This window comes from Aphidius gifuensis, linkage group LG3, assembly GCF_014905175.1.
Source record: "Aphidius gifuensis isolate YNYX2018 linkage group LG3, ASM1490517v1, whole genome shotgun sequence".
In the NCBI taxonomy this organism is placed as follows: domain Eukaryota; kingdom Metazoa; phylum Arthropoda; class Insecta; order Hymenoptera; family Braconidae; genus Aphidius; species Aphidius gifuensis.
In genome coordinates this window covers 11,365,486-11,392,258 of record NC_057790.1, presented here as the reverse complement: position 1 = coordinate 11,392,258, position 26,773 = coordinate 11,365,486, and the positions used below count along the sequence as shown (strand labels likewise).

The window sequence follows — 26,773 nt, the reverse complement described above, 5'->3', positions numbered from 1 at the left end:
AACTTGAACGTTACTCTTGAATATAACAGATACTCAAGAAGTGGCTCATATTGATATAGAAGAAAATGAAATATGACAGGGATTGTTGGGAATATATTTTGATAAAAACATTTTTTTTTGAATAATATTTCACTTTATTAGGATGTAACATATGTAACTGTAGGATACTCATAATTTTTCAAATTAATAACATATTGTATTATCTGCTTGACATATTCCGTCTGGTCTTGCTAAAAAGAGCTTGCCATTTGCACATGCACATAATTGATAAACGCTTAATTTTTCTTCATTTGTTATAGAACGATTTTGGGTATTGATTGATAATGCTGTCGTTGATCATCATGAGTAAATTTTATTTGTATTGTTAGTCCTTTTAAAATGATAATCTTCGCATCCAACTTGACAGCACCTTCAACACTCTGTAGTGTCAAATCCAATAATGAATTAGTCAATATTTCTCCAGCTCTGGATTCGACAACAACACGTTCCGAAGCGCGAACCTCTAATGCTCTTGTTGATGATTCTAACCTGTCAATATGTGTTCGAGCAATTTTTGATTATTAAAAAATCAACAAGGATATTTCACAAGCAACTATTGGGAGATTTGTATTCTTTATAAGAACCTTAGACCTAATCCAGACTCAGATCGCACAAGTGAAGTCTCTAAGCTTCCATGAAAAGTTGCACCACCAACTCCTGTTACTTTTAATAATGTGGCACCAACAACGTTCTCGATCTGCTGAAAATAATGTTTCACCGTCAAGACTTGCAATTTCAAAGGATTTCGTTATCAAATCAACTTGTTTTTCATCTGTGAATGAAATATATAAATTATTTATCAAAAAAATTTCACGGAATTATCAAACCTCAGAAAAATAAAAAGATTACTCAAAGTAAGCCGCGCTGAAATATGACCGTTTGCAGCTCGAGTAGTGGCCGTAAAATTACTCCATGACTCTAGCATAAGGTTTCTTCCATTTCTTGAACTAATTGTTGATGCAATAAGATTGTCCAGAACAGCTGCTTGACCTCTGAGTTCAACTCCTCTTTTCATTATTCGCATTGCACCAATCCCTTCCTGTAAAATGATTTCACTGAATTCAGTCACTTACTATATGGACCTAATGTTGATTTCTATTGTTTAGGTTCAAAATATCTGGAAATAAAGACCCAACACCATGAAGCTTTATTCAATCAAAATCACAAGGAAGACTTTCAAAACAAAATCTATTGAGCTACTGGTGGTTGTCTTAGTATAAAATCGGAATAAAATGCAGCGAAAAATCAAGTGAGATATTGTAAATTTGTATTATTGCAAAATAAAAAAAAATTGTCATTATTATTGTAATTATTATTATCAAACCTATGGGTGAACTCATGAATATTAACATTTAGTTGTTTACATGCTCATATTAGAACTAACTGTTAGCTAAGAAATGGCTATTTATGAGTCTAATAGAGATAGCTATCCAATTGGAAGATACCGCTTACATTTACCTCTCATAATCGCCTAAATATTAGTCTAAGAATCAGCGAACTGTGAGTTTGACTCTAATAAAAATAGCTAATTATTAGCTATGTATGGGACACGATTTCTACCAGGGAAGCTGGTATATTTTTTTGAAAATTCTTGAAAGTGAAAACTTGAAGAATCATAACTCCAAATTTTTTGAAAAAAAAAAAAACACGTATCGCTTATTTTTTGCTAAAGAACAATAAAAAAAATTTTCTGGACAAATCTATTTTTTGAATTAAAAAAACACGTCGAATGAGTAATATATATTAGTTTTGTTCATTAGCATATTTTATATTTTGAAGTATTTTTTTTGGATAAGAATAAGTAAGGATCACATAGAAATTAGTTCAGGATTTTTGTACATAATATCGCGATTGAGTTTATAATTCAAACATACTTGACTCGTCCGTGAATCAAACCTTCACTTTTTATATTGACGGTTAAATCCAATATAATTGATAATAGATTAATGTCAAATAATGAATTTAGATCTCCAAAATAAAACTCTTTGTCCTGTTTTTTTTGTTTGGTTATCGACAGACTTTGAAATGTCTTTTTCGACATTTATAACCATTGTCGATCATCGAATCATCTTCGGACACTGTCTTTAATGATCTTCTAATACAATTTTGATGAAACAGCCGAGACGTATCAAGGGTTTACCAAATATTGCACATTTAATGAACCCATAAAAAGTCTCCGCTGTCTCGCTTAAAATTTATGATTTTAAAAAAATATAGTTGAGCGCCCATCGCACTTTAGGTGTTCCTGAGGAAAACTTTTTTTCTCTTTTCATTGAAAATTTGATATTAAATATGGTTCATGCTACTTATGAAGCGTCGTTGATTGGAACTTTAAGCAAAGTCACTGATCATTTCTTAGATTTGAGACTCGCCTCGAATAGTAGATAAAAAATTACTTAAAGCCTATTCTCATACGAAATCACATCGTTTTTGGGTAAAAATAAGAAAATCTAAACTTCTTAAATGTCAATTCAATCAAGAAGTTTGAAAACTATCTTAAAATAACAAAGTCATATAAATTGACCGAAACTTGATCAGGCAACATTGATTTCAAATCCATCTTTGATCGAGATGCTTGGTCCAAACTTGATGAAAAGCGTAACGCAAAACGTGATCAAAACTCGATGAAGTGTCTTGAGTAACTCGATCGAATCTTAATCGAAAAATGAATAAAAAATTATTTACTAGTTATAATTTTTTTTTTTTGTTGTACAATTATTTGTGTTGTCCGAAAAGAGTTAGAGATTTATAGGGTGTGGAAGTTTTTTTTTTTGTTCAAACACGCGCTTAATGGGGACGAAGTGTGAATTGACGTAGTAAAGGGCACGCCTTAGACAGCTTAGCCAAAAAAGGAAATGACACAGTATAATTTCTTGAAGCTTACATATTCACACCACTCTTGAGACATTATTGAGCACCGTTTGGCGTCTTTTTTCTTCAATAAAAAATATTATATCAGTGTTTAAGAAGAAAATAATCGTAATCATTTAAATAATATATAATAAATTTTCTGATAAACAAAAATATTTTTGTAATCTAAAAAGTAAATTTATAATTTTTATTATTATACCACTCTATAGGTGATAATAAACCAATTTATTCGAGATGAACCGATTTATTCATCGAATCTTGATCACGTTTGGATCAAGCCAGTCTTATTCAGGATTAGTTAAAGTTTTCTTGATACTAGAACTTTTAACCAGGATAAATTTAAAAAAAATACAAGTTCCGAAATATATATTTATTGATCAAGTCTTGATCATGTTTGGATCAGGCTGGCCTTATTCAGGATGACTGAAGTATTCTTAATGCTAACTTAATCAAGATGACCCCAAAAATAACACAAGTTACAAAATACACATTAACTGATCAATTCTTGATCAAGTTTGGATCAGGCTGGCCTCATTCAGGATGGGTTAAAGTTTTCTTGATGTTAACTTGATCAAGATTGTCTCGAAAAAAATTAAATTTATGAAGTATATTAATTGATCAATTTTTGATCAAGCTTTAATCAGTCTGATATTATCAAGAATGAATTGAAGTTTTCTTAAAGCTTTTTTAATCAGGTTATTCTCGCTCAAGCATTTTGATCAAAACTTGATCAGTTTTTCTGAGTGAACGCAACATTGATTAAGTATTGATGAAGACTTAAAGTCAAATCAGGCTAGCCTGAACAGATTTTCAGACAGGGAGATGTTTCCACCATAAAACAATCCTGCCATAATTATTACAAAAGCCTAAGTATTTTGAGAGACAAGTACTTTTTCTAATTTTAATTTTTGTGACATATTATCTGTCATGAAATTAGCAGATAAACGGGTATCAAGTAGATATCGACATTCTATTTTTTCTTCGTCAATATCGAGTACGTTGATTAGTACAATTGCTGAGACAACTAAGACACTTGTTAGTAGTATAACAAGAAGAGTTGTGGGCCAGAGGGTGGTCAGGGGAAAGGTAGATCGGAGCAAACGAGAAACTGCAACCTCGTAGGTCAAACAGAGATGGTAAAAAAATTTAAATGTGTCATTTTAACGTGAGAATTCCCAATTGTCATGTGTCGGTAATACAAAGTTGACCATGGGAATTCACTTATATTATTTTAACGTGAGATTTGTCATTTCTCATGGGTCGGTAAAACAGACTCGACCGCGAAAAATTGAATTGTATCATTGCAACGTGGGATTTTTCAAGTCTCATGTCTCATGTCTTATGACTCATGTCTTATGTCTCATGTCTCAAATAAAGAATTTTTATATCTCTAATATATACTTTTAAATAACAAAAAATAATTCTTCCAGCCAGATTCGAGCAGTCGATCAATGGCTTACTTTTTTAATTGTTTATAACAATATGCAATCATTGCTCTACTAACTGAGCTATCGAAGGTCATCAACTTTGTAGGATTCCTTACGTCTCACATCTAATATATAAATATCTTAAAAATACAATTTTGCAAAAAAATTTGCTGACTCTCCATACGTGTAATATTTCGACTTACGTATATATACAATTTTGCAAAACAAGTACTTCTCAATAAAAAGGTAGTAAAGATAAATAAAATATAAACAGAAGGTAAAAGAAAGAAATATATATATATTTACTGATAATAATGATGCTCCTATCTAATTATATATAATGTAATACATTAATTTATAATGAAATGTACATTTTCATTTATCTATTTCATATATATTTATTTACTTGTTGTAGACAAATAGCTGTCAACTGATATGGAAGAAGAATTAGACAATTTCGCCAAAATGGAAAACAGTTTGGGTTAAAAAAAACATCTGAATTGGAAGTGAATGGAAAGTACAAAATAACAGTCTTTGCGAAATTCAAAATTCATACCACGAAGTTATGGCGACATTGCATGATGAATTCAATGTTTTTCCACCAAGCAGAATCACAAAGTTCATGAAAAATAATAATTTCTCATTTTTCATGAGTCGGTAAAATAGACTTAACCGGGAAAAATTGAATTCTATCATTTTAACGTCGGATTTTTCAAGTCTCATGTCTCAAGTTTCATGTCTCATGTCTCATGGCTTATATACATATATATATATTTTGAATTGGATGTTGCTGTAACTAGGGAAAAATTAAAATGAAAAAAATTTATTGCATATTTGGTTGACACATGAAACCTTGATCGCAGTAGGTTATGAAGATCCTGACTGATGGTAAAGTAGATTTGACCAAGTTTCACGAGTCAACCAAATATGCGATAAAATTTTTTTAAAAATTTCCAAAAACTTTCCGTTGTAATAAATTGGTAATTATTACCACCAATTGAGTAATTAAGTTAAACCTCCATTTTTGTCGACGAACAGGGATTAAGGTTTTGGGAAGCAACAGGCGGGAAAGGATAGGTTTGACAAGATGACACTAGATTGAGACTTGACTATTATTATGGAGACTATACAAGTTAATTTGAGATAGTATAAGTCCAGATATGACAGGAACAAAATGGCGTCCTCCAAAAAACACGTGAGTGAGTGGTATATTAGGATTTATATTCTATTATAGAAATAACTAAAAACACCGTATTTATTTTAATGACACTTAACTTATATTGTTAGAACTGTATTTTAATTTATGAACACCTAATTTATTTGCTCAGCACCTTACTTGTTTGATTGACACTCTATGTATAAACAAAGATGGCGGCGTCCATGCGGACATGTGATAATTTTATAATTATTTTATCGTTGACAAGTTATTGATAACTCTTTTTAATTAATTTACCGTGGATTACACTTGACGATTAGTTAGTTTTAATATTTACTTTTCTTGTGCAACTTCGCAGACTGACCTTCAAGGAACAAGTTATATTTCAAGTTAACTTTATTAGTTATTAATTTAGACAAAAAATATCACTAAAATAATGATTTTAAGATTGTTATTAATTAAATGAATTTAACATTTTAATTATTTAACTTGAGATTGAATCATTTCAACCCGATACAAGATTTCGATATTCCTCACGTGGTAAAATGAAATAGAAGCTGTAACGAGATAGAGTTGGCATAACCCAAATTTGTGTTACTGCGTCTTTTGCTGCGCACATGGAGCCGATGACGCTCGAACTTATACGAGCGCCATCGGAGTAAAATTGAGAATCTACGGAAACACCAATGCTCCGTCTCTTCGGTCACTGGCCTCGGCACAAACCACTTGCAAAATTTAATAGCAAAGAGAAATCAAGTTGATATTGAAATTAAGATATTAAAATTTCAAATACCATATTCATAACGTGCAAAATAGTACTTATTCAAGTAAGAATCATATTGTTAATAATACACACAAGCAAAGTGTTTCAATATAAAAAAAAAATCAATAATTAATATAATTCAAAGTTCTCCAATATCACCTGGTGCACATGGTGAAGCCATTGGTGAACAACATCATTCATATTAATTATTAAACATCAATAAATTGTTAATCAATAATATTGAGAGCTGGAACAATATCACCAACTGGTCCTTATTGCTGATTGATCAACAGCAATAAACAAATAATACAATCAATTGGCTTTTGGGAGTCGTGAAGGCAGCCTGGTAGCATCATCAACCTGGCATTACATCAGCCAACTCATATACGGCGTCACTTGGGGAATCACCATCAGCGTCATCAACAATATCAACTGGTATCTGTATGTGTGTGATTAGTGTAGAAGTATGAGTGTGAAACTGCGATATATCAGTAGTAATATTAAAGTATACTGGTGTTAAATTTAAACTTGTTTTTGTTTTGTTAATTATTATTCACCTGGCCTCATTTCAGGTGTAAATTTGATATTAGTGTGTAACTTGGTGGTAAAATTTAAATATAAAATAGAAATTCAAATAATTTTAAAACCACAGGTTACAAAGCTAGGTTTATCATTTTTAGCGTGAGTTGCCTTGAATGTCAGCAAGAGAAGAGAACGAGTTGCTGGGCCTTTTTGGGCAGCTTGGGCCTGAGGCAACATGGTGGTGACTACGCTAGCGCCAAAATAGTTAAAAGTCAGATATAATAGTTTGCCGTCATTAAGTCGCAGGAATGGCCGACTTATCGCGATAAATTAAAAAAGAATAATGTTCCAGGTTTTACCGTGGGACATCACACTGTATTTTCGATCGACTCTCGAAAATTCTTCCTGTCGGCAATAAATTTACTCAAAATATCAATTTTTATTATTATTCTTTTATTTTTCAATACTAATATCAGACTGTAAGCTTACGTCATCATTCAGTTTTTTCACTCGAATAACAATTCCACATGACGTTACATGAATGGTTCTCGTTAAATGTATTCAAAGATGAAAAAATGGATAGAAAAAAAGTTAAGTCGATTATATTTTTTATGTTTCTAAGATGATATCAACCACGTTTAACGTGGAGACAATGTTTTGAACGCGTACCAAGCATCAAAACGTGATCCGTGACGTGCGACAAGCACGCGCGGTCATTTTAGATCCATTGTCTCAATCCTGCATCGCTATTCATTTTTGCTTACTTTGCACATTTTTATTTTTCTTTTCAAGAAAAATGCATTTCTTATTATATTTATTGAATATATTTTATGTTAATTTCACGGTAAATTATCAATCTTTTATTAGTCAGTGGTCAGTTGATCTCCTGACAACTACTTGAATAATAAAGTTAAAAATGTATTTTTCTAAAGAGTGTGAGAAGCTTGTTCATATCTTGAGTGCGAGTTATTTATCTACAAATACTTTCAAAAGAATTGATCGATGGATCAAATAGGGTAGCACAAGTATGAAATTATTGAATAAATTTTCGAAAAATTCAGCTGATTCACTGGGTGTAGAAAAAAGAATACAATTAGTGGTAGTTAGACTTATAACTATAGTTGAAAAAATACAGGTAAAAAGAGAAAAAAACTTACATCATGGTGCTGATATGAGCACTCATCATGATGAACCGACATTGCATGATAGTAATGGCATGAGTAAAATGGAATGACTTAGAGAGAATTTTTAAAGGCAAAATGATAACTGGGAGTGTGACCTGGATCATTTAAAAATAGAAGATTTTTTGAAAGATTCTAAAACTGTTGTCAGCACAATACAAAATATCTTTTCGAAAAAAAAAATTAATATCAAGGTCAATTTATGTTTTTAGTGTGAATATAAGGTTTTTAAAGATGATACTGAAGTGAGAGAAATAAAATCTTTTGTTACAAAAAATTACATTATACTTCCAACTACAAATCTCGATGACTGGTTTGATGAACATTTTTTCGATCTGTTATTGAAAAAAATTGAAGAGTTTAGTCTCGGTATTTTTGGTTGGAGCTTGAAAAAAATTCAGAGCAACTTTAAGGCTTGTGGCCACTAGCATAGTTTTTCGACCAAGTTCTATGCCATAGCACCATGGAAGAAAAAGTTCACATATAACGGCTATAGGGCGGCGTTGTAATCGCTTTTTTGAAATTGTTTCAGCTGTACCAACTTGCTTAGAAACACATAAAAAATATATAAAAATATAACCTTTCTTATTTGTTGACAATTTGATATTTTGACAGTCAATCATTATACATATGTACTATACATGTGTAAATATAAACAAACAAATTTATTAATAACGCTAACCATTGTTGTTGTATTTTTCGATGTTGGCTGTATCCAAAAAAACTAGTGTGAAGTTAGCGGTTCTATGCTGAAAATGCTGCGTGCAGCATTTTTTCAACATAGGCCTCAGCGGCCATTTTCTAGTAAATTTTTAGTGAGATATAGTGACACAAGTGCTATGGCATAGAACTTGGTCGAAAAACTATGCTAGTGGCCACATGCCTTTGTGCTAAAGATGAAGTTAATAGACAGTGGGCTGATGACAAAAAAACTAGACATAACTACATCGGAGAAATACCTGTTAAATGGTAGTCCTTGAGACCCGGAACACGTTGCACTTACTCTCAAGCAGTTTTTTTGTCTCCTGTCCACAGGTGAGTCAAGTAAAAAAACGATAATTTAGACAACTCATAATTACACAATTTTTCTCTTAATACTTTTAATTTTACTATCTCAAGTTAATTTTGAAATGCCAATTATATCAATTGTCGACCGGCCGAGATATTAATTTCTGAAAATTGAAAAAAACATCAATTATAACGTACGTCAAAGCTGATTAGTGAGCTAGGGTATTTTTTTTAAATGTATTTTAAATATTTAAAGTTGCTTCCCAGTCGCATCACCGAACCAATATTTATGCCACAAAGGGCCCGTATATTAATAATATTTAATAATATTATTTTTTATTCCCGTGTCCTGAAATTTTTGTGGCGTCACTGATGAAAAAATCAAGTTCTTTAGTAGTATGTGTGTGCGCGGCAACACACTAGCAAACAAAGTTCACGTCGTACGCCAAAACCATGCTTGTGTTCATGTCAGTGTGCCGCGCAACTAGCAAAGTTTTAATATTTTAAAGTTATTTATTTTTCAAAATCCACGTCAGAAAAAATTCAAAATTTTTTATCGTATGTATCTTTGTAATCACTAAAATTTGGTAGTAAATGAAAGGTTGTTTAATAGACAACGAATATGCTAAAAATCAAAATGTGAGGTTCCGCCCTATCCTCATGTATAAAAGTTATCAACTTTGAGACTAATTATCTCAAAAGATCCACGTCAGAAAAAATTGAAAAAAATTTACCAGATAGATAATTATTTCATTTACAAAATAAGCCCAAAAAAAAAAAAATTCAATAGAAATGCAATCTCTGGGAAGCAACCTTAAAAGAAATCTCAACCAATAAAAAAATCGTTAAAAGGGGTTAAAAAAATTATTAAAAATTAAGTTATAAAATTTGAATTGTAGAGTGATATGGCGGCTGAGCAGTATGGGGATTACAGAGAGGCAAGAAAATAATAGTGGTGGAAAGTTCTTTCTTTCTTTTTTTTCTCTATAGTTTTCCTTTTCTAATATAAACTCCAAGCTGACTGCCAAACTCCCCACCACTCTATTATTTTCACGGTGCTCTGTAATCCTCATATCGCTCAGCCCTCGCATTGCTCTACAATTGAAATTTTATAATTTAGTTTTGAATAATTTTTTCAACCCCTTCAACCATTTTTTTTTTATTGGAATTTTTTTTTTATATTTGAAATACATTACCCTAGCTAGAAAAAATACCCTAGCTCACCAATCAGTTTTAACGTACTTTATAATTGTTTTTTTTTTCAATTTTGAAGATACATCGTAATGAGCTCATAATTTGCCTCTTAAAGAAATCTATCGCCCGCACTGTACGTTTTTTTCGCTATCTTTAATAGTTTTTGAGAAAAAAAATAAAACTTAAAAATAAAAAACAAAAAATTAAGTATTTAATTTTTGTTTCTCGAAAACTATTCCAGGCCGAAAAAAAACCCACATATTTCATAACAGAACTTGTTAGAAACTTTCAATCAAGCCTAATACGATGTCTTTACTTTTATTATCCTAAAAGTTATAGCATTTTTGATCGATTTATTGACAATTTTGGAAAATTAGGCAAAAAATAACTCAACGCAGAATTGGAATAGAGACTCATATTTTGCGTCTCGAAAAACTCTATCGCCCGCATCGTAGGTTTCTTGAAAAACTATTTATTGTGATTATGATTAGGAAAATGGTGCAATAATGTAACAACAACAATTATATTATTGATATTTAATAAAGAGTAAAAGTATATTAATTACAGGTGGAATGTGTGACATCCTCGCTTGAGGTGTCGCCAGAAAGTGTATGTACTTTGTGTGTGCATGAATGTATATGTGTGTGTACGTGATGTCACCAAGGCAACTGTTTGTATCTGTGTGTGCGTCGTTAAGTTCAACTTCCAACACGCCCCCTCAAACTTGCATTGGTGAATCCAAATTTACTGATGCAATTGTTATGAGCTGGTCCTGCCAGTCCTTTAGTCATCACATCTGCCATTAACTCTTCAGATTTGATGTATTTCAAGTTTACTAACTTCTTCTCCACTGCTTCTCTTACCAGGTGATAACGTATATCAATGTGCTTGGTTTTATCATGATGTATTGGATTATATGCTAAAGCATGTGCACCTTGATTATCATTTGATAAATTCACTGTATTGTAAACGTTGTCATTTGTAATCTCTTTGACCAACCTTGATAAATACATTGCTTCTTTTGTGGCTTGTGACAAAGCCACATATTCTGCTTCTGTTGACGAACTAGCTACCATTTTTTGCTTTTTAGTTTGCCAACTTATTGCACAATCTAATAACAAAAATATATATCCTGTATATGATTTTCTGTCTTGAAGACATTGACCCCAGTCAGCATCCACAAATCTCTCAAGTGATTTGTTTCCCTTTATATACTTTAAACCAACATCTCTGGTTCCTTGTAGGTATCTTAATATTCTTTTAGCTGCTGACCAGTGTTGTGCATTGTTATTATTATTAAATTGACTCAAGAAGTTTACAGCAAACATAATATCTGGTCTGGTACCCACTGCCAGATACATGAGACTTCCAATTAATTCTTGATACTTATGTCCTTCATGTAACACTTGATTTTCTAGTAATTTATTATCATCAAATTCTAGATTTTTTTCAATTGGTGTTTTAACAGGTTTGCAATTTTCCATGTTAAATCTTTTCAACATGTCACTTATATATTTTGTTTGTGTTATTGTCATTACATCATTGTCTTGCTTTATTTCAAGACCAAGACAATAACTTGCTTTACCCAAATCTTTGATCTCAAAACAATTTTTCAACTTCATTTTAATTTCATGTGTCCAACTTTCATTTGTGGATGATATCAATATATCATCTACATATACCACTACTAATAATAATTGTTTATTTCTCTTTGACATATATAAACAGCTGTCATACTTTGACTGTACCATATTCAAGCTTGTTAACACACTATTTAACTTTTTGTACCATTGTCTACTGGCTTGTTTCAATCCATACAAAGCCTTGTTCAAGTGACATACTTGGTTACCATTTTTCAACTTGTTTAACATTTGTTTTGCTTGATGTGAACAATTATTATTTTCTTGTACAATCATTTTTAATGATTCATGTATATATTCAGGTATTTCCATGTATATATTTTCTTCTAAATTAGCATTTAAAAACGCTGTATTCACGTCTATTTGGTGTACCTTCATGTCAAATTGTACTGACAGTGACAAGAACACTCTTACTGTGCTCAGCCTCACTACTGGTGCAAATGTATTGTTATAATCCAACCCTGGACGTTGTGAATAACCTTTAATTACAAGACGTGCTTTTCTTTTATTTATTTTACCTGACTCATCATATTTATTTTTTAATATTATTCTACTACCAATAACCTCTCTGTCATTTGGTCTAGTTACAATATTCCAGGTTTTATTGTTGAGCATTGCCTCAAATTCTTCTTTTATGGCAATCTTCCACTCATTTGTATCATCACCATTTAGTGCATCTTCAACTCGTACTTCACCAATACATGCTGACTCTTCTTCATAGTTTAACGTCTTTTGATGTTGAACATTTTGATATACTTTACGTGGTCTACCACGTCCACCAGTTCTAATTATCATTGGACGTCCTTTGCCTCTTGGTGTTACATTATCTTGTTCAAGATCTAAATTTATTATTTTGTTCATCTTTTCTTGATGCTTATTTACATTTTGATTACTTTTACTTATTGAAGCAGGACTGAATCCTTTAAAACCATCATTTATACTGGTATTATTATCATAATTTCGTATCATGTTTTCTTCATGTTCATTATCTTCATTGTTTATAAACTCATTTTCTGACAACAAATGTTCTTCATTAATAATTTTATATTGTTATTATCAACATCATCATCAAGTATAATAACATCTCTACTTATTTTTAATTTGTTTTCATTTGTTAACCAAACACGATATGCTTTAGTTTCACTTGTTCCTGTTGTCATCTTGTCATCATCGTATCCATGAAAAATACATTCTTTTGTTCTTTCAGCCATTTTATCCTCTTTTTGAATCTTTATTCAAACAATGACCTTTTGATCCAAATATTTTTAAATGTTTTAATACATGGTGCTTTACCATTCCACAATTTATAAGGTATTTCTCCATTGATGCTTTTTGATGGACACCTGTTTCTTAAATAATTGGCAGTAGCTATTGCTTCAGCCCAAAAGTGTCCCTTTAAATTTGCTTGTAATAGCATGCACCTTGCCATATCATATAATGTTCTGTTTTTTCTTTCTGCAATACCATTTTGCTGTGGTGTATGTGCCACAGTTAATCTTCTAATAATTCCAGCATCGGATAAAAACTTATCAAATTCATTGTTTAAATATTCTGTTCCCCTGTCACATTGTAATTGTTTAATCTTCATGTTTGTTTGTGTTTCCACCATGTTTTTATATTCTTTGAATGCATTTAAAGCTTGATTCTTGTGCTTTAAAAATTTTACAGTGCACATTCGAGAAAAATCATCGATAAACGTAATCACAAACCTCATACCACCTTTGGAGGGTACCCTAAGGTCCAGCCAAGTCTGTATGTATAATTTCAAGTAACTTTGTTTTTCTTTGTGACTTCTTTGGGAATGACTTTTGACAACATTTTCCTTTAATACAAATTTCACATTGTGGTGTTTCAATGTCATTAAAATTTATATTTAATTGTTTCAACAACAATCTTAAATCTTTATAATTAACATGACCAAGTTTTTGGTGCCACAACAACAAATTTTTATTTTTATTTTCACTTGACAAGTTTGCTCTTTCAATTTCTTCACTAACAAAGTATAAACCATTTTCTTTTCTTGCAACAACAACAACCTTATTATCTTTATCCAATATTTTTGCTTTATCTTTATCAAACAATATTGTAAAACCATTATCTGTAATTTTTCCAACTGATAATAACTGTGTTCTAAGGTTAGGTACCAATAGTGTATTATCCAATCTCACTATTTTGTTTTCATCATCATTTTTAATCTTAATTTTTATTGTTCCTTGTGAATCAATATCTGCTGTTGTATCATTAGCCATATTTACACTTGTGCCAATACATCCCTTTTTATTTATAAACTTATTTTCATGAGAGCTCATATGTGACGTTGACCCGCTGTCAAGACACCATTTGTATTGTTTATGTTCATTTTTGTATGTATGCATTGACGATTCACATGTAGCGACTTGTGAATACCATCCAGTTTCATCCGCCATTTGTGTCGTTTCATTATTATGATTCACATTAAAATTACAGTCGGCAATTTTGTGCCCAACTTTACCACACTTGTAACATTTTATTTGAAACTTGTGTTTATTATAATTATTTGATGCATTATGATTATTATTTTTACCTTGAGTTTTTTCAATGTTTTTATTATTATTGTTGTATCTATTTTGTTTCCAACTTTGTTTATTATTACATGTTGACACAAAAGCATTTGTTTTATTATTATTTATATTTTCACAATCTTTAACTTGTCTTGCGTCACTTTCTTCAAGAATTTTTATTTTTAAAGCCTCTGGATTTGGCAATGAGTCACGACTTTCTATGGCACATCGAAAGTTCTCGAAACTTGCCGGAAGACTATACAACAGCATAACTGACAACATATCCTCGTTGATGACTACGTCCATGTCCAACAATTTATCCACTGAACTCATAAACTCACTTATATGTTCTCTTACATTTTGATTTTCATCCATTTTATTCAAGATTAATTTTTTCAATAACGTGGCCTTTCTTGCCGGTCCACTCGATTGATATATCTCATGCAATGTTTTCCAGACATCGTTTGATGTTGTACACTTCTTGATTTGTCTTAATTCAGACGGTTGAATACACAATATTAATTCTGATTTTGCTTTTCTATCATTTTCTATCCATGTTTTAATTAATTTTTCTGAGCTTGTTCTTGTTGTTTCTGATGTTGGATCTATTTCGGGTTCTTTTTGTTCACCACACACATAACCCCACAAATTATTTTTCACCAACACTGCTTCAACTTGCATTTTCCAAGTATCAAAATTCTCTTTATTTAATAGTTCAATTCTTGATGCATTATTTGAACCCATTTTTATTTTCAATTGTTATTTTGATTATTCACTATTTCAATGTTCTATTAATACTTTTTTTCAATATGACGCTTCTGGAACTTTCCACGATACCACCTTTTACTCACCTTTTTTAAATAATTTTATTGCTCCAATTTTATTAATCCGTTTGGATTGTGTCCTGGGCCCATAACCTATTGTGATTATGATTAGGAAAATGGTGCAATAATGTAACAACAACAATTATATTATTGATATTTAATAAAGAGTAAAAGTATATTAATTACAGGTGGAATGTGTGACATCCTCGCTTGAGGTGTCGCCAGAAAGTGTGTACTTTGTGTGTGCATGAACGTATATGTGTGTGTACGTGGTGTCACCAAGGCAACTGTTTGTATCTGTGTGTGCGTCGTTAAGTTCAATTTCCAACAAGGCTGAAAAAACATAGTTAAGGACAAGATGGAGCTAAGGAATTACTGCTGCTTACTCCATAATTTTCTTGGCTAAATTCATTTTTTAGCTCCATTTTTTCTTTAACCACGGCTTTTCATCGGTATTTAAATTTGTCAAAAATAATTTTATCAATTTTCTTTGTCAAATAAATAATTAAAAATACCAAGGACAAGCAGTGGCTAAGAAAAAAATGAAGCTAAGGAACCAATGCAGCTAAAAAAATTATGTCGTAACTAGCATTAATTTCTTAGCTCCATCTTTTCTTCAGCTACTGCTTTTTTTTATGCATTTTTTTTTTTTTAAATCAACCACATGGATTTTATCTATTTAGTACTTTTCCACAATTTCAAAAATTTTTCATTCACAAATTAATTTCTTTATATAAAAATAATTCAAGCTCCTTATGTATAAGTTCCAAAATCTTTGTTGTATCGTGGCGCATAGGATAACAGGTTCTCTTCGCACCCCGCGGTCTCGAGTTCAAACTTCGCATTAGGCAAAAAAATATATTGTTGTGTAACCAAATAAATTAATCCAAAGCCTAGATTAACTTTACAGCAATTTCTCCTATATTAAATTAAAATTATTGTATCAAACGGCTATGGAGTTAATTTAGATTATAAATCAATTTATTTTTTCTTCGTTTTCATATTGATAAAAGATTTTTAGGAGTTGATCCATCTCTATAGTCATAGTGATATCAATTACAAAAGAGGTTTGAAAACAGTGACGGAGTTGAGAGCCGTCAATGCTGCTGCTAAACGAGCTGTTAGCCTGTTTGATGAATACAATTCAATAATAACACAAAATGAAGTTCAAAAGCGATTTGTCATACAGATTGGGTCAGAATACCGTTTCCTGATGAAAAAAAAAAACAACGGTCATGTAGAAATTAAAAAAAAAAAAATAATTCAAAATGTATATAAATAAATGTTTTTTGTTTTTTTCATTTCAAGACAATATTTAATATTTAATAATATTAGAAATAGTTTAGAGTTGAACGAAATTTCGTGTAATGACCCATAGATATTTTTATTTAAAATTTTTTTTCATCAAATATATAAAGTTTAATGTCATAACACTCATATTATATTAAAAACGTTGAAAACTAGCGAAATCGAACAAAAAAAAAAAATTTAGCGTAATAAAAAAATTATGGAATGACCCATATAAATTTTTTTTTTTTATCTTAAAGCAGACTTCATTCTCGATGATTTAATATAATAAAAGATTTTTTCCATGCATAATTGACGCTTTTAGATCGATTCTTACGTCTAAGTAAGAAAACCCCATGTATTTTAAACGGGAAACTTCACCCTCTTACAGGGGGTGGCTAGGATGAAAATAAAAATTTTTTATATAGCCCAAAAATTTTTTTAATTTTTTTTCAACGATATTAGGGGGCGGCACGATGAAAATTTTGCCATCACCCAAATAAGAACCACCCTAATGTATATATATGAATAATAATATTATTTTTTATTTTAAATATCATTTTTTTAAATATTTTTTTGTGATGTGTGCGCGCGCATAGGTGCAAGCAGACTGCAAGCAAAAGTGTCAGCAGTAGCTTGAATGGAGAATGTGTGTGAGCCAGACAAATGTTAGTGTAGGGCGACCATGATTGTAGTGTTAGTGTTCAAGTCATGCTCCGTGTTTTTTTTTACAGGAACGTAGCATTTTTTTCAATGCTCAATATTGTCATGAATGAAAATGTTAAAAATTTTTTTTTTACTTTTATATTATTCTTTGATGTTTAAACTAACAATCGGAATTGACGCAGATAATTTTTAAATTAATTTATAACGAGCATTTAAAGTGTACGAGTCAGAACCGTGTATTATCATACAGGGGCATAGCAACTTTTTCAATTGTCAATATTGTCATGAATAAAAATGTTAAAAATTTTTTTTTTACTTTTATATTATTCTTTGATATTTAAACTCACAATCGGAATTGACGCAGATAATTGTTCAAATAAATAAAAAGTTATACTAATATTTCGAGCGTAGGGTCTAGCGTTCGAGTCAGCCCAGGTGTATTTTTTTTTAATTTTGTTATTTAATTTTTTTTTTTATATTATTACATTTATTATTTTATTATTCAATTTTTTTAAATAATATTTCAAGTATGACTCATTTTTATGCAGCTAGGAAATATAGGTTAAATAATTAAGACACTTTATTTATTTTAAAAATTTATTTGATCTACTTTTGACACATGCATTCAATTATGATATTATTGGTTGAATGACACCAGGTATATGAACTCGACATATAATACATTTATCAATTGCTAGAGCACATTTTACACATGTAACCATATGTAAACAAGAAAGAAAAATAACAGACAATGGTTCATTATAACAAATTTTACAAACAAATGTATCATCTTCTTTTTTACTTTTTTTATCTTTTTTTATTTTGTCTTTCTTTTTCTTAATTTTTTTTTCTTCTGTACTTTCTTCACATTTTTCCAAATTGTATTGCAATAAATATCGTTCGACAAAATCATTTCCTTTTATTAGTCGGAGAAAATAACATTCCGGAAAATATCTAGCATGTTCTTCCCATGGATCTTAATTATTTTTCCAATCTTTAATTCCATTTCCAAATTGATGACAAATTACATAATCTCCTATAGACGAATAAAAAAATCCAGCCTCAGCCATGGATTCTTTTGTCTGAGAAATATATTTCGGCCAATAATAAAATGTTTTAAATTGTGATTCATATGAGACCAGATCTTTTTCCGCTGGAGGTGTAGTAGATATTCCAACACAATGATTTTCAATTGGAGGATTAGAATATTCTTCCATTTTAAAATCAATATAAAATTCAGCATAAAATGTACGGTCTTCTTCTCTTGAAGTAGATGGAACGCGATACGAAGCACGAAAATCTGTAGGTATACAATGTGGATCACCTTCCATAGGTATAAGTTGTGGACTTACTCCTCTAGGAACATTACCACAAGCTATGTTTCTAATAAAACGACAGTTTGCCTTACCACGTTGATGATCTAGCCACGGATTGTCACCTCGACTCCATTCTTCAATTTCAACACAACACTCAAAACATTTTAACTTAGATCCATAACCAGTATAATAAAATCCAGCAGCAGAAAATCTTACAGGATCACAAATATCTGCTATCGGTGATAGCTCTATACTTTTTTGTCTAGTTTCTTCTACACGATAAATATATTTATTATATCTACGCTTTCTATCCTCTACTGAAGACGTCATTTTTAAAACTAGTTGTCGTAAGAGACGACGTGGGTACATTTTTTATAATGTAATATGGGAAAGGAGTTTTTACTTAAACTTATGGATGCAGTTCCCCCAATTTGTAAACTACTTATTTTCTAATAAAAATTCCACACATGTTTTTTTATAAATTTATTTATTTAATTTCGATTACAAATAGATGATTGTATTTTAGATCCACTACCAGTAAGGAAATGAAAATTTTTCTTATGTTTATAATTCTCACGTCTACTAACAATTTTTTTAAACATTCTTAAAATATATCGGTCGTTCCGTTCAACATCATTCGTAAATAATCGGAGAAATCCATCGAGCCTCCCACCATTCGCGAAATAATGAAGAGCAACAATGCACCAATGACCGCAACAATTACTCGTAACACTTTGTAGCTGTATATTGTGGCACTCGTGGATGACACAATTTCTTTTGAGAGCGTAAAGGAAACGGGGATCTCTCGGAGGTCGTCCGAGGCTGTCGAAGAAGAGTTCATGTCCCAAATTATTGACGTAAAAACACACCCAATGAGATCCTGGTTGATTATGATTATTAAGATTAACAATAATTCCACAAGGTTTCGGCCATATATGAGGTAATTGGTTACTAGCGTATACTCCTGCACGTGTCAAATCCGTAAGTGGTAATGCGTCAACTAATTGAATAGTATTCATACCAATGTTTCTTTGACTGTATTAAAGAAAGAATTAAAGACTACATCTACTTCAATGTCGTCTTCACTTTTTCCTCTTCGTATAATTAATTTTTTCCAATTAACCAATTTTTTAATTTATAAACGTTTTGTTGAGTACAAGTATAATTAGGATAATTTACTCCGTGAAATAAACGATAATGTTCGTCTGCTGGTAATAAACCAAATCGTGGTGATATATTTTCTAAATTAATAATACAATGTTCTCGCAAATATTGTTGTAAAAACAAACGTTTCTCTTCACCTCTTACATAAATATTTTTACCAAGTTCTCCAATTTTTTCAATTATCGATTGTAGATTTTTGTAAGGTACTTCAGATGCGTCCCAATCAATTTTATGATAATTTTTTGTTAACCAATTGTTTTGTCGACGAGCTCCTTTTTCAAGTTTCGAGTACTTAAAAGGTAGACCAATTATCCAATGACTAATAAATTTATCGTGTAATGTCAAGACAAAAATTTCTTTCGGGTAGTATTCATTGCGAGATCCAACTAGACACTGAATATCAATGATTAAAACTTCCGACATATTTATAACTGAATAACATAAATCAAAGTAGCTCTATATATACGTCCTTCTTAATTACTATAAACTAATAGTACCTGACATGTACTATCAATTTCTATAATATTATTGAACTCGGCATACACTATACAATTTATTGTTTGAGCAAGTGCAACACCGAATCGTATCTCAATTCTGAGACTTCCATTTTTCATTAAATTCCAGTACATGCTATCATTAGCAGAAAGGTCAGGTGTTAAGTCAAACGCAAATAAAGTATAGCCCTTTGTAGAACTGGAACGAGAAATTTTCATTCCATGATTAGCAAAATGTATACCAGTTCCAGAAAATAATGTCTGCTAGGCTTCAGCATCATGAATATTATTACTAAAACTGGGAAATAATGCTTTACCACCAACTTGGTTTCCATCGACATATAAAGCCAAAAAATTTAAATTAAAATGTTGAAAATTAAATGGATTAAATTTTCTATGACCATTAAATGCTCTATTATCAACTAAACCAACAACAATTCTTTTAGGTAAACTTCCTAGTATAATATTGTCGAGTGTATTTGATAATATACCCTGAGCTAAAATAAAACTCTTTACTTCTACTCTAGTCAAAGGATATTTTGCAGTCGTTTTAGCCAATGCTTTTAAACAATTAAACAAAATTCATTCTTTGATCGTGTTAAAGTTATTTTCATCTCAACACCATTCAATAAAAATTTATTTTGATTAAAAACATCAACATGTAAATGGCCAAGCATCTCAAATTGATTGCCATTAGTCATAAAAAGTGATCGATCTTGCAATCCTTTATTTTGTGCTCCAGCAGCAGGTTCTACTGGTGCTTCCATGAAACCTGGAGTATCTAAAAACCATAGTCCCAATTGTAAATGACTATTTGATGCGTCTGATCCATAGTTTAATAATGTTTCATTATATGCACGGTATGGATATGAAGAATTAGATCCAGAGACTGACTTTTGATTAAATAAAACATCACATTGACTAATCATTGTATGTAAAAAATTATTTGTTACACCCACAGCATCAGCAGCAACAGCAGTTCCATCTTCTTTTGTAATTTTACATCTTATCTTTAACATAGTATGTGCCAGGTCAATATATTCTTCTCCATTCGCTGGAATATGAAATTCAATTGGTGAATCCTCCGTGAGCGTTGTGACTGGATTGTAATAAACCCAGTGAGACTCTTCAACAGTAGTCTGAGTAGGTGGTATTGTAAATAAATCCAATTCAGATTTACTACACTCACAAGAATGACTATGAAGAAATAACATTATGACGAGAAAATATCAATTGACTTTTTCCTTTTTTTTTTCTTACAACTTTTTGTTTTTTTTTCCCACCACCTTTTTGATTTTTTTTCTTTTTTTCTACAACTCTTTTTTTTTTCTTTTGACAATACCACGAACTTTTTGATTTTTTTTTCTCTTGGAACGTTGTCTTCCAGAAGTTATACGTTTCTGACTGGTTATTGTCTTTTGTTGTTTACTTTTATAGCCAACTCCACCTCCACTTAAAAATGTATCTAGTTTATCCATAGCTTTTCTTTTCAATTTATTACCAGATTGTGTCAAATGATCATCAAGAAAATCTCTCAAATTGCCCTGACGAGTGATGACATCACTCAAAACATTCATTCCAACTGATAATAATTCTTTCCAAACTGGCTATAATGCACTTCCAATTAGTGGCAATATTCCTCTACAGAGACCACCAAGAAAACCTCCTATCCCTTGACCACGTTGATTTAAATGTACTTGATGGATCAGTGCCCCACCACCAACTTGAATTTCATAATATTGAATATACATTTTAATTATTTTTTTTAAAACGAAGTGTCACGAATAATGGATCGTATGCAAATGAGATAGGGCCACCAAAACTATCTTTTATATCTATTATAATAGCGTGAAATGAGTGACGTAATAAGGAAAAATAATATGGCTGTAATTTCTCAATTAACGACGAGCCGTATTCATAATTACTAGAGTCAAAAGGCACAACTCGAAGTACTTGCTTATTAGATTCACCAATAATATGAGGAGAAACAATATCACAATGTACATATAAAGCTGACGGAAGCCCACGTAATATGCTTGCCGGTGCATTTGCTTTTAAAACGTGTTGAATTTCAGTAAAAACAAGACCCTCAGCTTGGTATATATATCCAAGAATATTTGCAATTTTTCTGGTTTATTTTATTTTATGTTTTTTTCAATCTTTTCCACTACATTTTTTTATTATAGTAACAAAACGTGTCCGAGTATTATATACTAATTCAAAATGTTGTATAAAATTTTTATCTTCATTAAATGACCATATGACACTATCTGTATTTGGATATACACCACTTTCGATATTTACGTTGAAATTATTATTACCAAGATCAATATTAATTATTCCTTCACTTTTATTTATATGTAAAAAAGCATTTGAGAACGCTATTTCACTCAATCCAACTGACCAGCTTCCTTCAAGATTAAATGCACGATGTAATTGTGTTGTAAATGCAGCTGTTGTATTATTCGGATAATGATGATTATTTTTATTACTAACGAGTGTAATATAAAAATCTTTATTGAACATGATCTTTTAAATTACTTGCTGGTACCCATTCATCAAAATCACTAGAATAATTTTTCCATCTAACAAGATATTCTTTTTTCTGTCCTTTTCCCCGTGTGTCAAGAATTTTTTCAACATCACAATATTCTTCATTTATATTTCGATTTACTTTACTTATTTCTTGTTCATAAAAATAACCTGAAATATCTTCATCTTTTAAATCACCGTTTAAATGAATTTTGACTTGATCCAATAATTTTTGTACATTTTTATTTAAAAATTCTTTACCTTTGTCTGATTGTAAAACTACTGGTCGACGTCCACTAGTTGAAAAAATTTTTTCAAGTGCTTGACATACAGTATTTCCTGATTTATTAATAAAAGGTTCAACCTAAAGATACTTACTAAGTACATCTATGACAACTAATAAAAATTTATTACCATCATTATAACTTTGTAATGAGGTCAAGTCAGCTAAATCCATTTCCTATAAATCATCTACATTTTTTGTATGTATGAACGAGAAAAAATTTTCTCCGGAGTGGTTTATGAAGTGTATAAGTATTTTGTGAATCTAACCAATCTTCAATTTTTTTTTTTGACTTTGGGTATTTTTTAAATATATTTCGTGCACCCGAGAATGATAGTGGATTTGTAGGCTTGTAATAAATGTTTGGTAAATTAATTTTTTTATGCTCAACCATTGTGATGACCATGTTGATGGCCGCAAAAATGATGTAGCTGATTTTACAGTTTTTTGTGAAGGTTTTTTATCTTTACGTACAGTAGATATTTCTTCATCAGAAAAAGACAATTCTCTTCTGCTCAATCTTCTTTTATTAATTGGTGGTGGTCTTAAATTTGGTGTAATTACTTTTTCTTCAGCATCATCGTTGTCGCTTTGTTCCCAGAAACTAATATTACTAACAAAATCTCTAGGCGCATGAATATCTTTTAAAAATCGTGCAAACTGATCATGGCTGATTGCTTTAATATTTTTACGATGACGTAACGCATCATTAATTAAATCAATAATACTAGAACCATGAATAATTTTTCCGTCTATACTAACCAAACCTTTATCATTCCATTTTAATCGATTTCCGTTATCTGCTCTGGTTATATGATTTATTAAACCTTGTGCTTTTTTTTGAAAAATTTTTGGAACTGCTTTTATAATCAAGTCTTCCGGATATTTTGTGTCATTATCATTACTCAAATTTCTGTAGTCAATATTATTGTAATTATTATTATTGAGAAATAAAAATCGTCTTGAAACTACTTTATACTCATTCCACTTTTCTCCGTCATTTTCATTTGAATTTAAAATATTATGTAGTTGATTATCAAGGCGTGACGTCACATCTCCGGGTGTTTGAACAGTACCTACGTCATTGTTTGTATTTAATTTATTAATCGAGTCTTCAGGAATTAAAACCATTTTTCTTGCATGTTCCATTATTTAAAATATTTTGTAATTACAGCTGTAATTATTGGAGTAAGTAATAAAGGTAACAAGGAGCCGCCACCTGATTGATTAATTAAAATTTTTTTTTTGTTTTTATATTTCCTGGAGACGCCAGAGAACGTAGTATTGATTTATGTTTTTTTGATTTTTTTTTCCGTTTTTTTAATATTTATTGTACCTTTTAAAATATTTAATGAACATTCACCAATACAGCGAATAAGATTTTTGTCACTATGCTTTAAAATTGCTTGACGTTGTTTTGGATTAGCATGTACTAATGCTTGTAGTAGAACACTATGTTTTTTATTAAACGGATTACACGTACCGACTGCCATTATATTCGTACAACTGGTATGTTATCAGATGACGTTATTGTATTTATATCTTTTCGTGGAATGTCAACAAAATTATGTGTATCACTTGGAAAAACACACGTACGAACACGGAGATTTTCTGGGGTACTCTGTTTCAAATCAAGTAAAATATATCCATGAGGTACAGAGGTCGCTTTAAAATAAGCCTCTTGAAGAAAACGCGGATTCTCAGGGTATATTTGTCGTGCTAAAAAAAATACTTGCGAACGATCTCGAGGATTTTTAAATAAAACAATATAATGTGTATTCAAACTTATATCACGAAAGCCACGATGGAAAAGATTTTGCGGTAATAATATGACTGATAATCCAAGATGATGACTTCTCTTTGTAAAAAAATCTATAATAACACTGGAAGAGCCGGACTCTCTCATGAGATCATCGATAATAACTAATTTTTTTTTTTTATCATTAAACTCTTTTAATTTTGGTAGACCCTTTACAAATTCAACTGAAGAAAATTCTTTAAAACTGTCTTGCCATTGCCCATAGAAAAAATAAACTTTATCAAATTTTACATCGGTGATATTTTCGTTTAAAAATTTTTTTAACCAAGTAGTCTTCATTGCAAGAAGCATAGTAAACGAAAATTGACACACTAGAGACATTTTAACAACTGAGAAAAATAAATAAATAATCGAGTTATATAGAAATCTGAAAAATAAAATGATTGGTAAAATAATTTTTTTATTACAAAACAAATATTTTTAGACAGTAAATTTTTATTTATAGGACAAATTTTTTTTTTAATTTTTATTTTTATTTATCTTTATTTATTAAAAAATTTTTTTATTTATTAAACAAAATTTTTATTTTTGACAATAAAAATATTTTTTGAAAGTAAATTTTTATTTATTACACAAAATTTTTAATTACATTTTAAAAAAATTTTTTTTTTATTACACACGTTGTCTTTTATAGCCCAGAGGATATGTAATATTTTCGTAGTGATTACGCTTAGGTCCTGTAACAGAAATCATTTTTTTATCAATAGTAGAGTACACTTGTAGATCTCTTGTTCTACGGATAGAATTACATTCAATTTTAAAAGAATCTATTTCACGCTTAATGAATGATTTAACAGTATTAAAATTTATTAATTTTTGTGCTTCCAAGTCAAGTCGTACACTTTTCAATTTACAGACTTCTACTTGACCACCATCAGGTTTTTGTACAATAAAAGAATAAAATTTTGGCCCATCCGATATAAAAGATTATATATATGAACCTTCACCATACTCTTCTAGCTCATCAGTTAAATCTCCCAATTTACTCCCTGTAATTAATTCATCATTTTCATTTTTACATATTCTTATAATAAAGTCAGTATCTACATATAAAATTTGTTTACTATTTTCATGAATACAAGAATATAATTTTTCCCGAGCATACGCTGTCGTAAAAGCCGCCAATACAGCGTTAGTTGTTTTTGTTAAAGGTACTTCTTAATTAATTAATTTCCACGAAATTAAGACAGTTTCTTGATTTATTGGTTCGAACCAATAATTGATTATTTAATTATTTATAATTATTTATCGATCGATAAATTGAATTAAATTTTTTTCGTTATCTACTATCTCATAAAATTCTTGTAAATCACTGCAAATTGTTTTACGCCATAAAGAACTTCTTTTTCCTAATTTACCATATAACGAATTGAGCATATTTTTACTCAATGTACGGAGACCTGGATTAAAATCTATTTTTTCTTTATCAAGTTTAATATTTTCAGCTTGAAAATATTCCTCGATATATTGATCTTTATCAGATTCAGTTTTGACCCAAGATGGGTACCCACTGGCTTCTTGTGTTATTTTAAGAAAAGTATTTATATATCCTGTGAATAAACCGACTTCATTAGTTTCTTTATTATTCATCGATATTTTATCGTAATGCCAAACTTCATATATTTTTTCTATGACATATCCCTTTGTTAAAGCAAGTTTTAGTTCCGATGACACCCAAGTACCGATTAAACTTCACTCATTATTATTATGATTACAAAAACCTGACTCCATTGTATCAACACATGTACGACAGAGTGGGAAATAAAGTTTTTTATTTTTTGAACGTACAGGCAAAACAGGCATGTGTAAATCAGACGGTGCAAGTACACGACATTCTATTGATTCATCAATTTTTGATATATCATTATTTGGAAATTATTTCTCGATATCGCGACCAGCATATACTTTAGGATGAGCTAATGGAAATGCAGATTGCTTAAGGACACTCGGATACAGACTTGTGAAATCTACATACTGTATAGTTTCCCCGGGTTGTACTGTATATGACTCGACAAAATTCTCCGTTCTACCACCAAAATGAGCATCA

The 26,773-nt window shown here is 30.5% G+C and overlaps 1 protein-coding gene across 1 annotated transcript in view; it reads right to left on the bottom strand.

Moving 5' to 3' along the window:
• Nucleotides 1–26,773, bottom strand: part of LOC122850889 (zeta-sarcoglycan-like) — a 47,361-nt gene continuing 20,588 nt past the window's right edge. Inside the window, 5 exon segments of the mRNA XM_044149944.1 lie at nucleotides 1–305; nucleotides 308–528; nucleotides 624–728; nucleotides 730–811; nucleotides 889–1,078. Of these exon segments, the coding sequence (XP_044005879.1) occupies nucleotides 184–305; nucleotides 308–528; nucleotides 624–728; nucleotides 730–811; nucleotides 889–1,078 (720 nt within the window). The 3' untranslated portion in view covers nucleotides 1–183.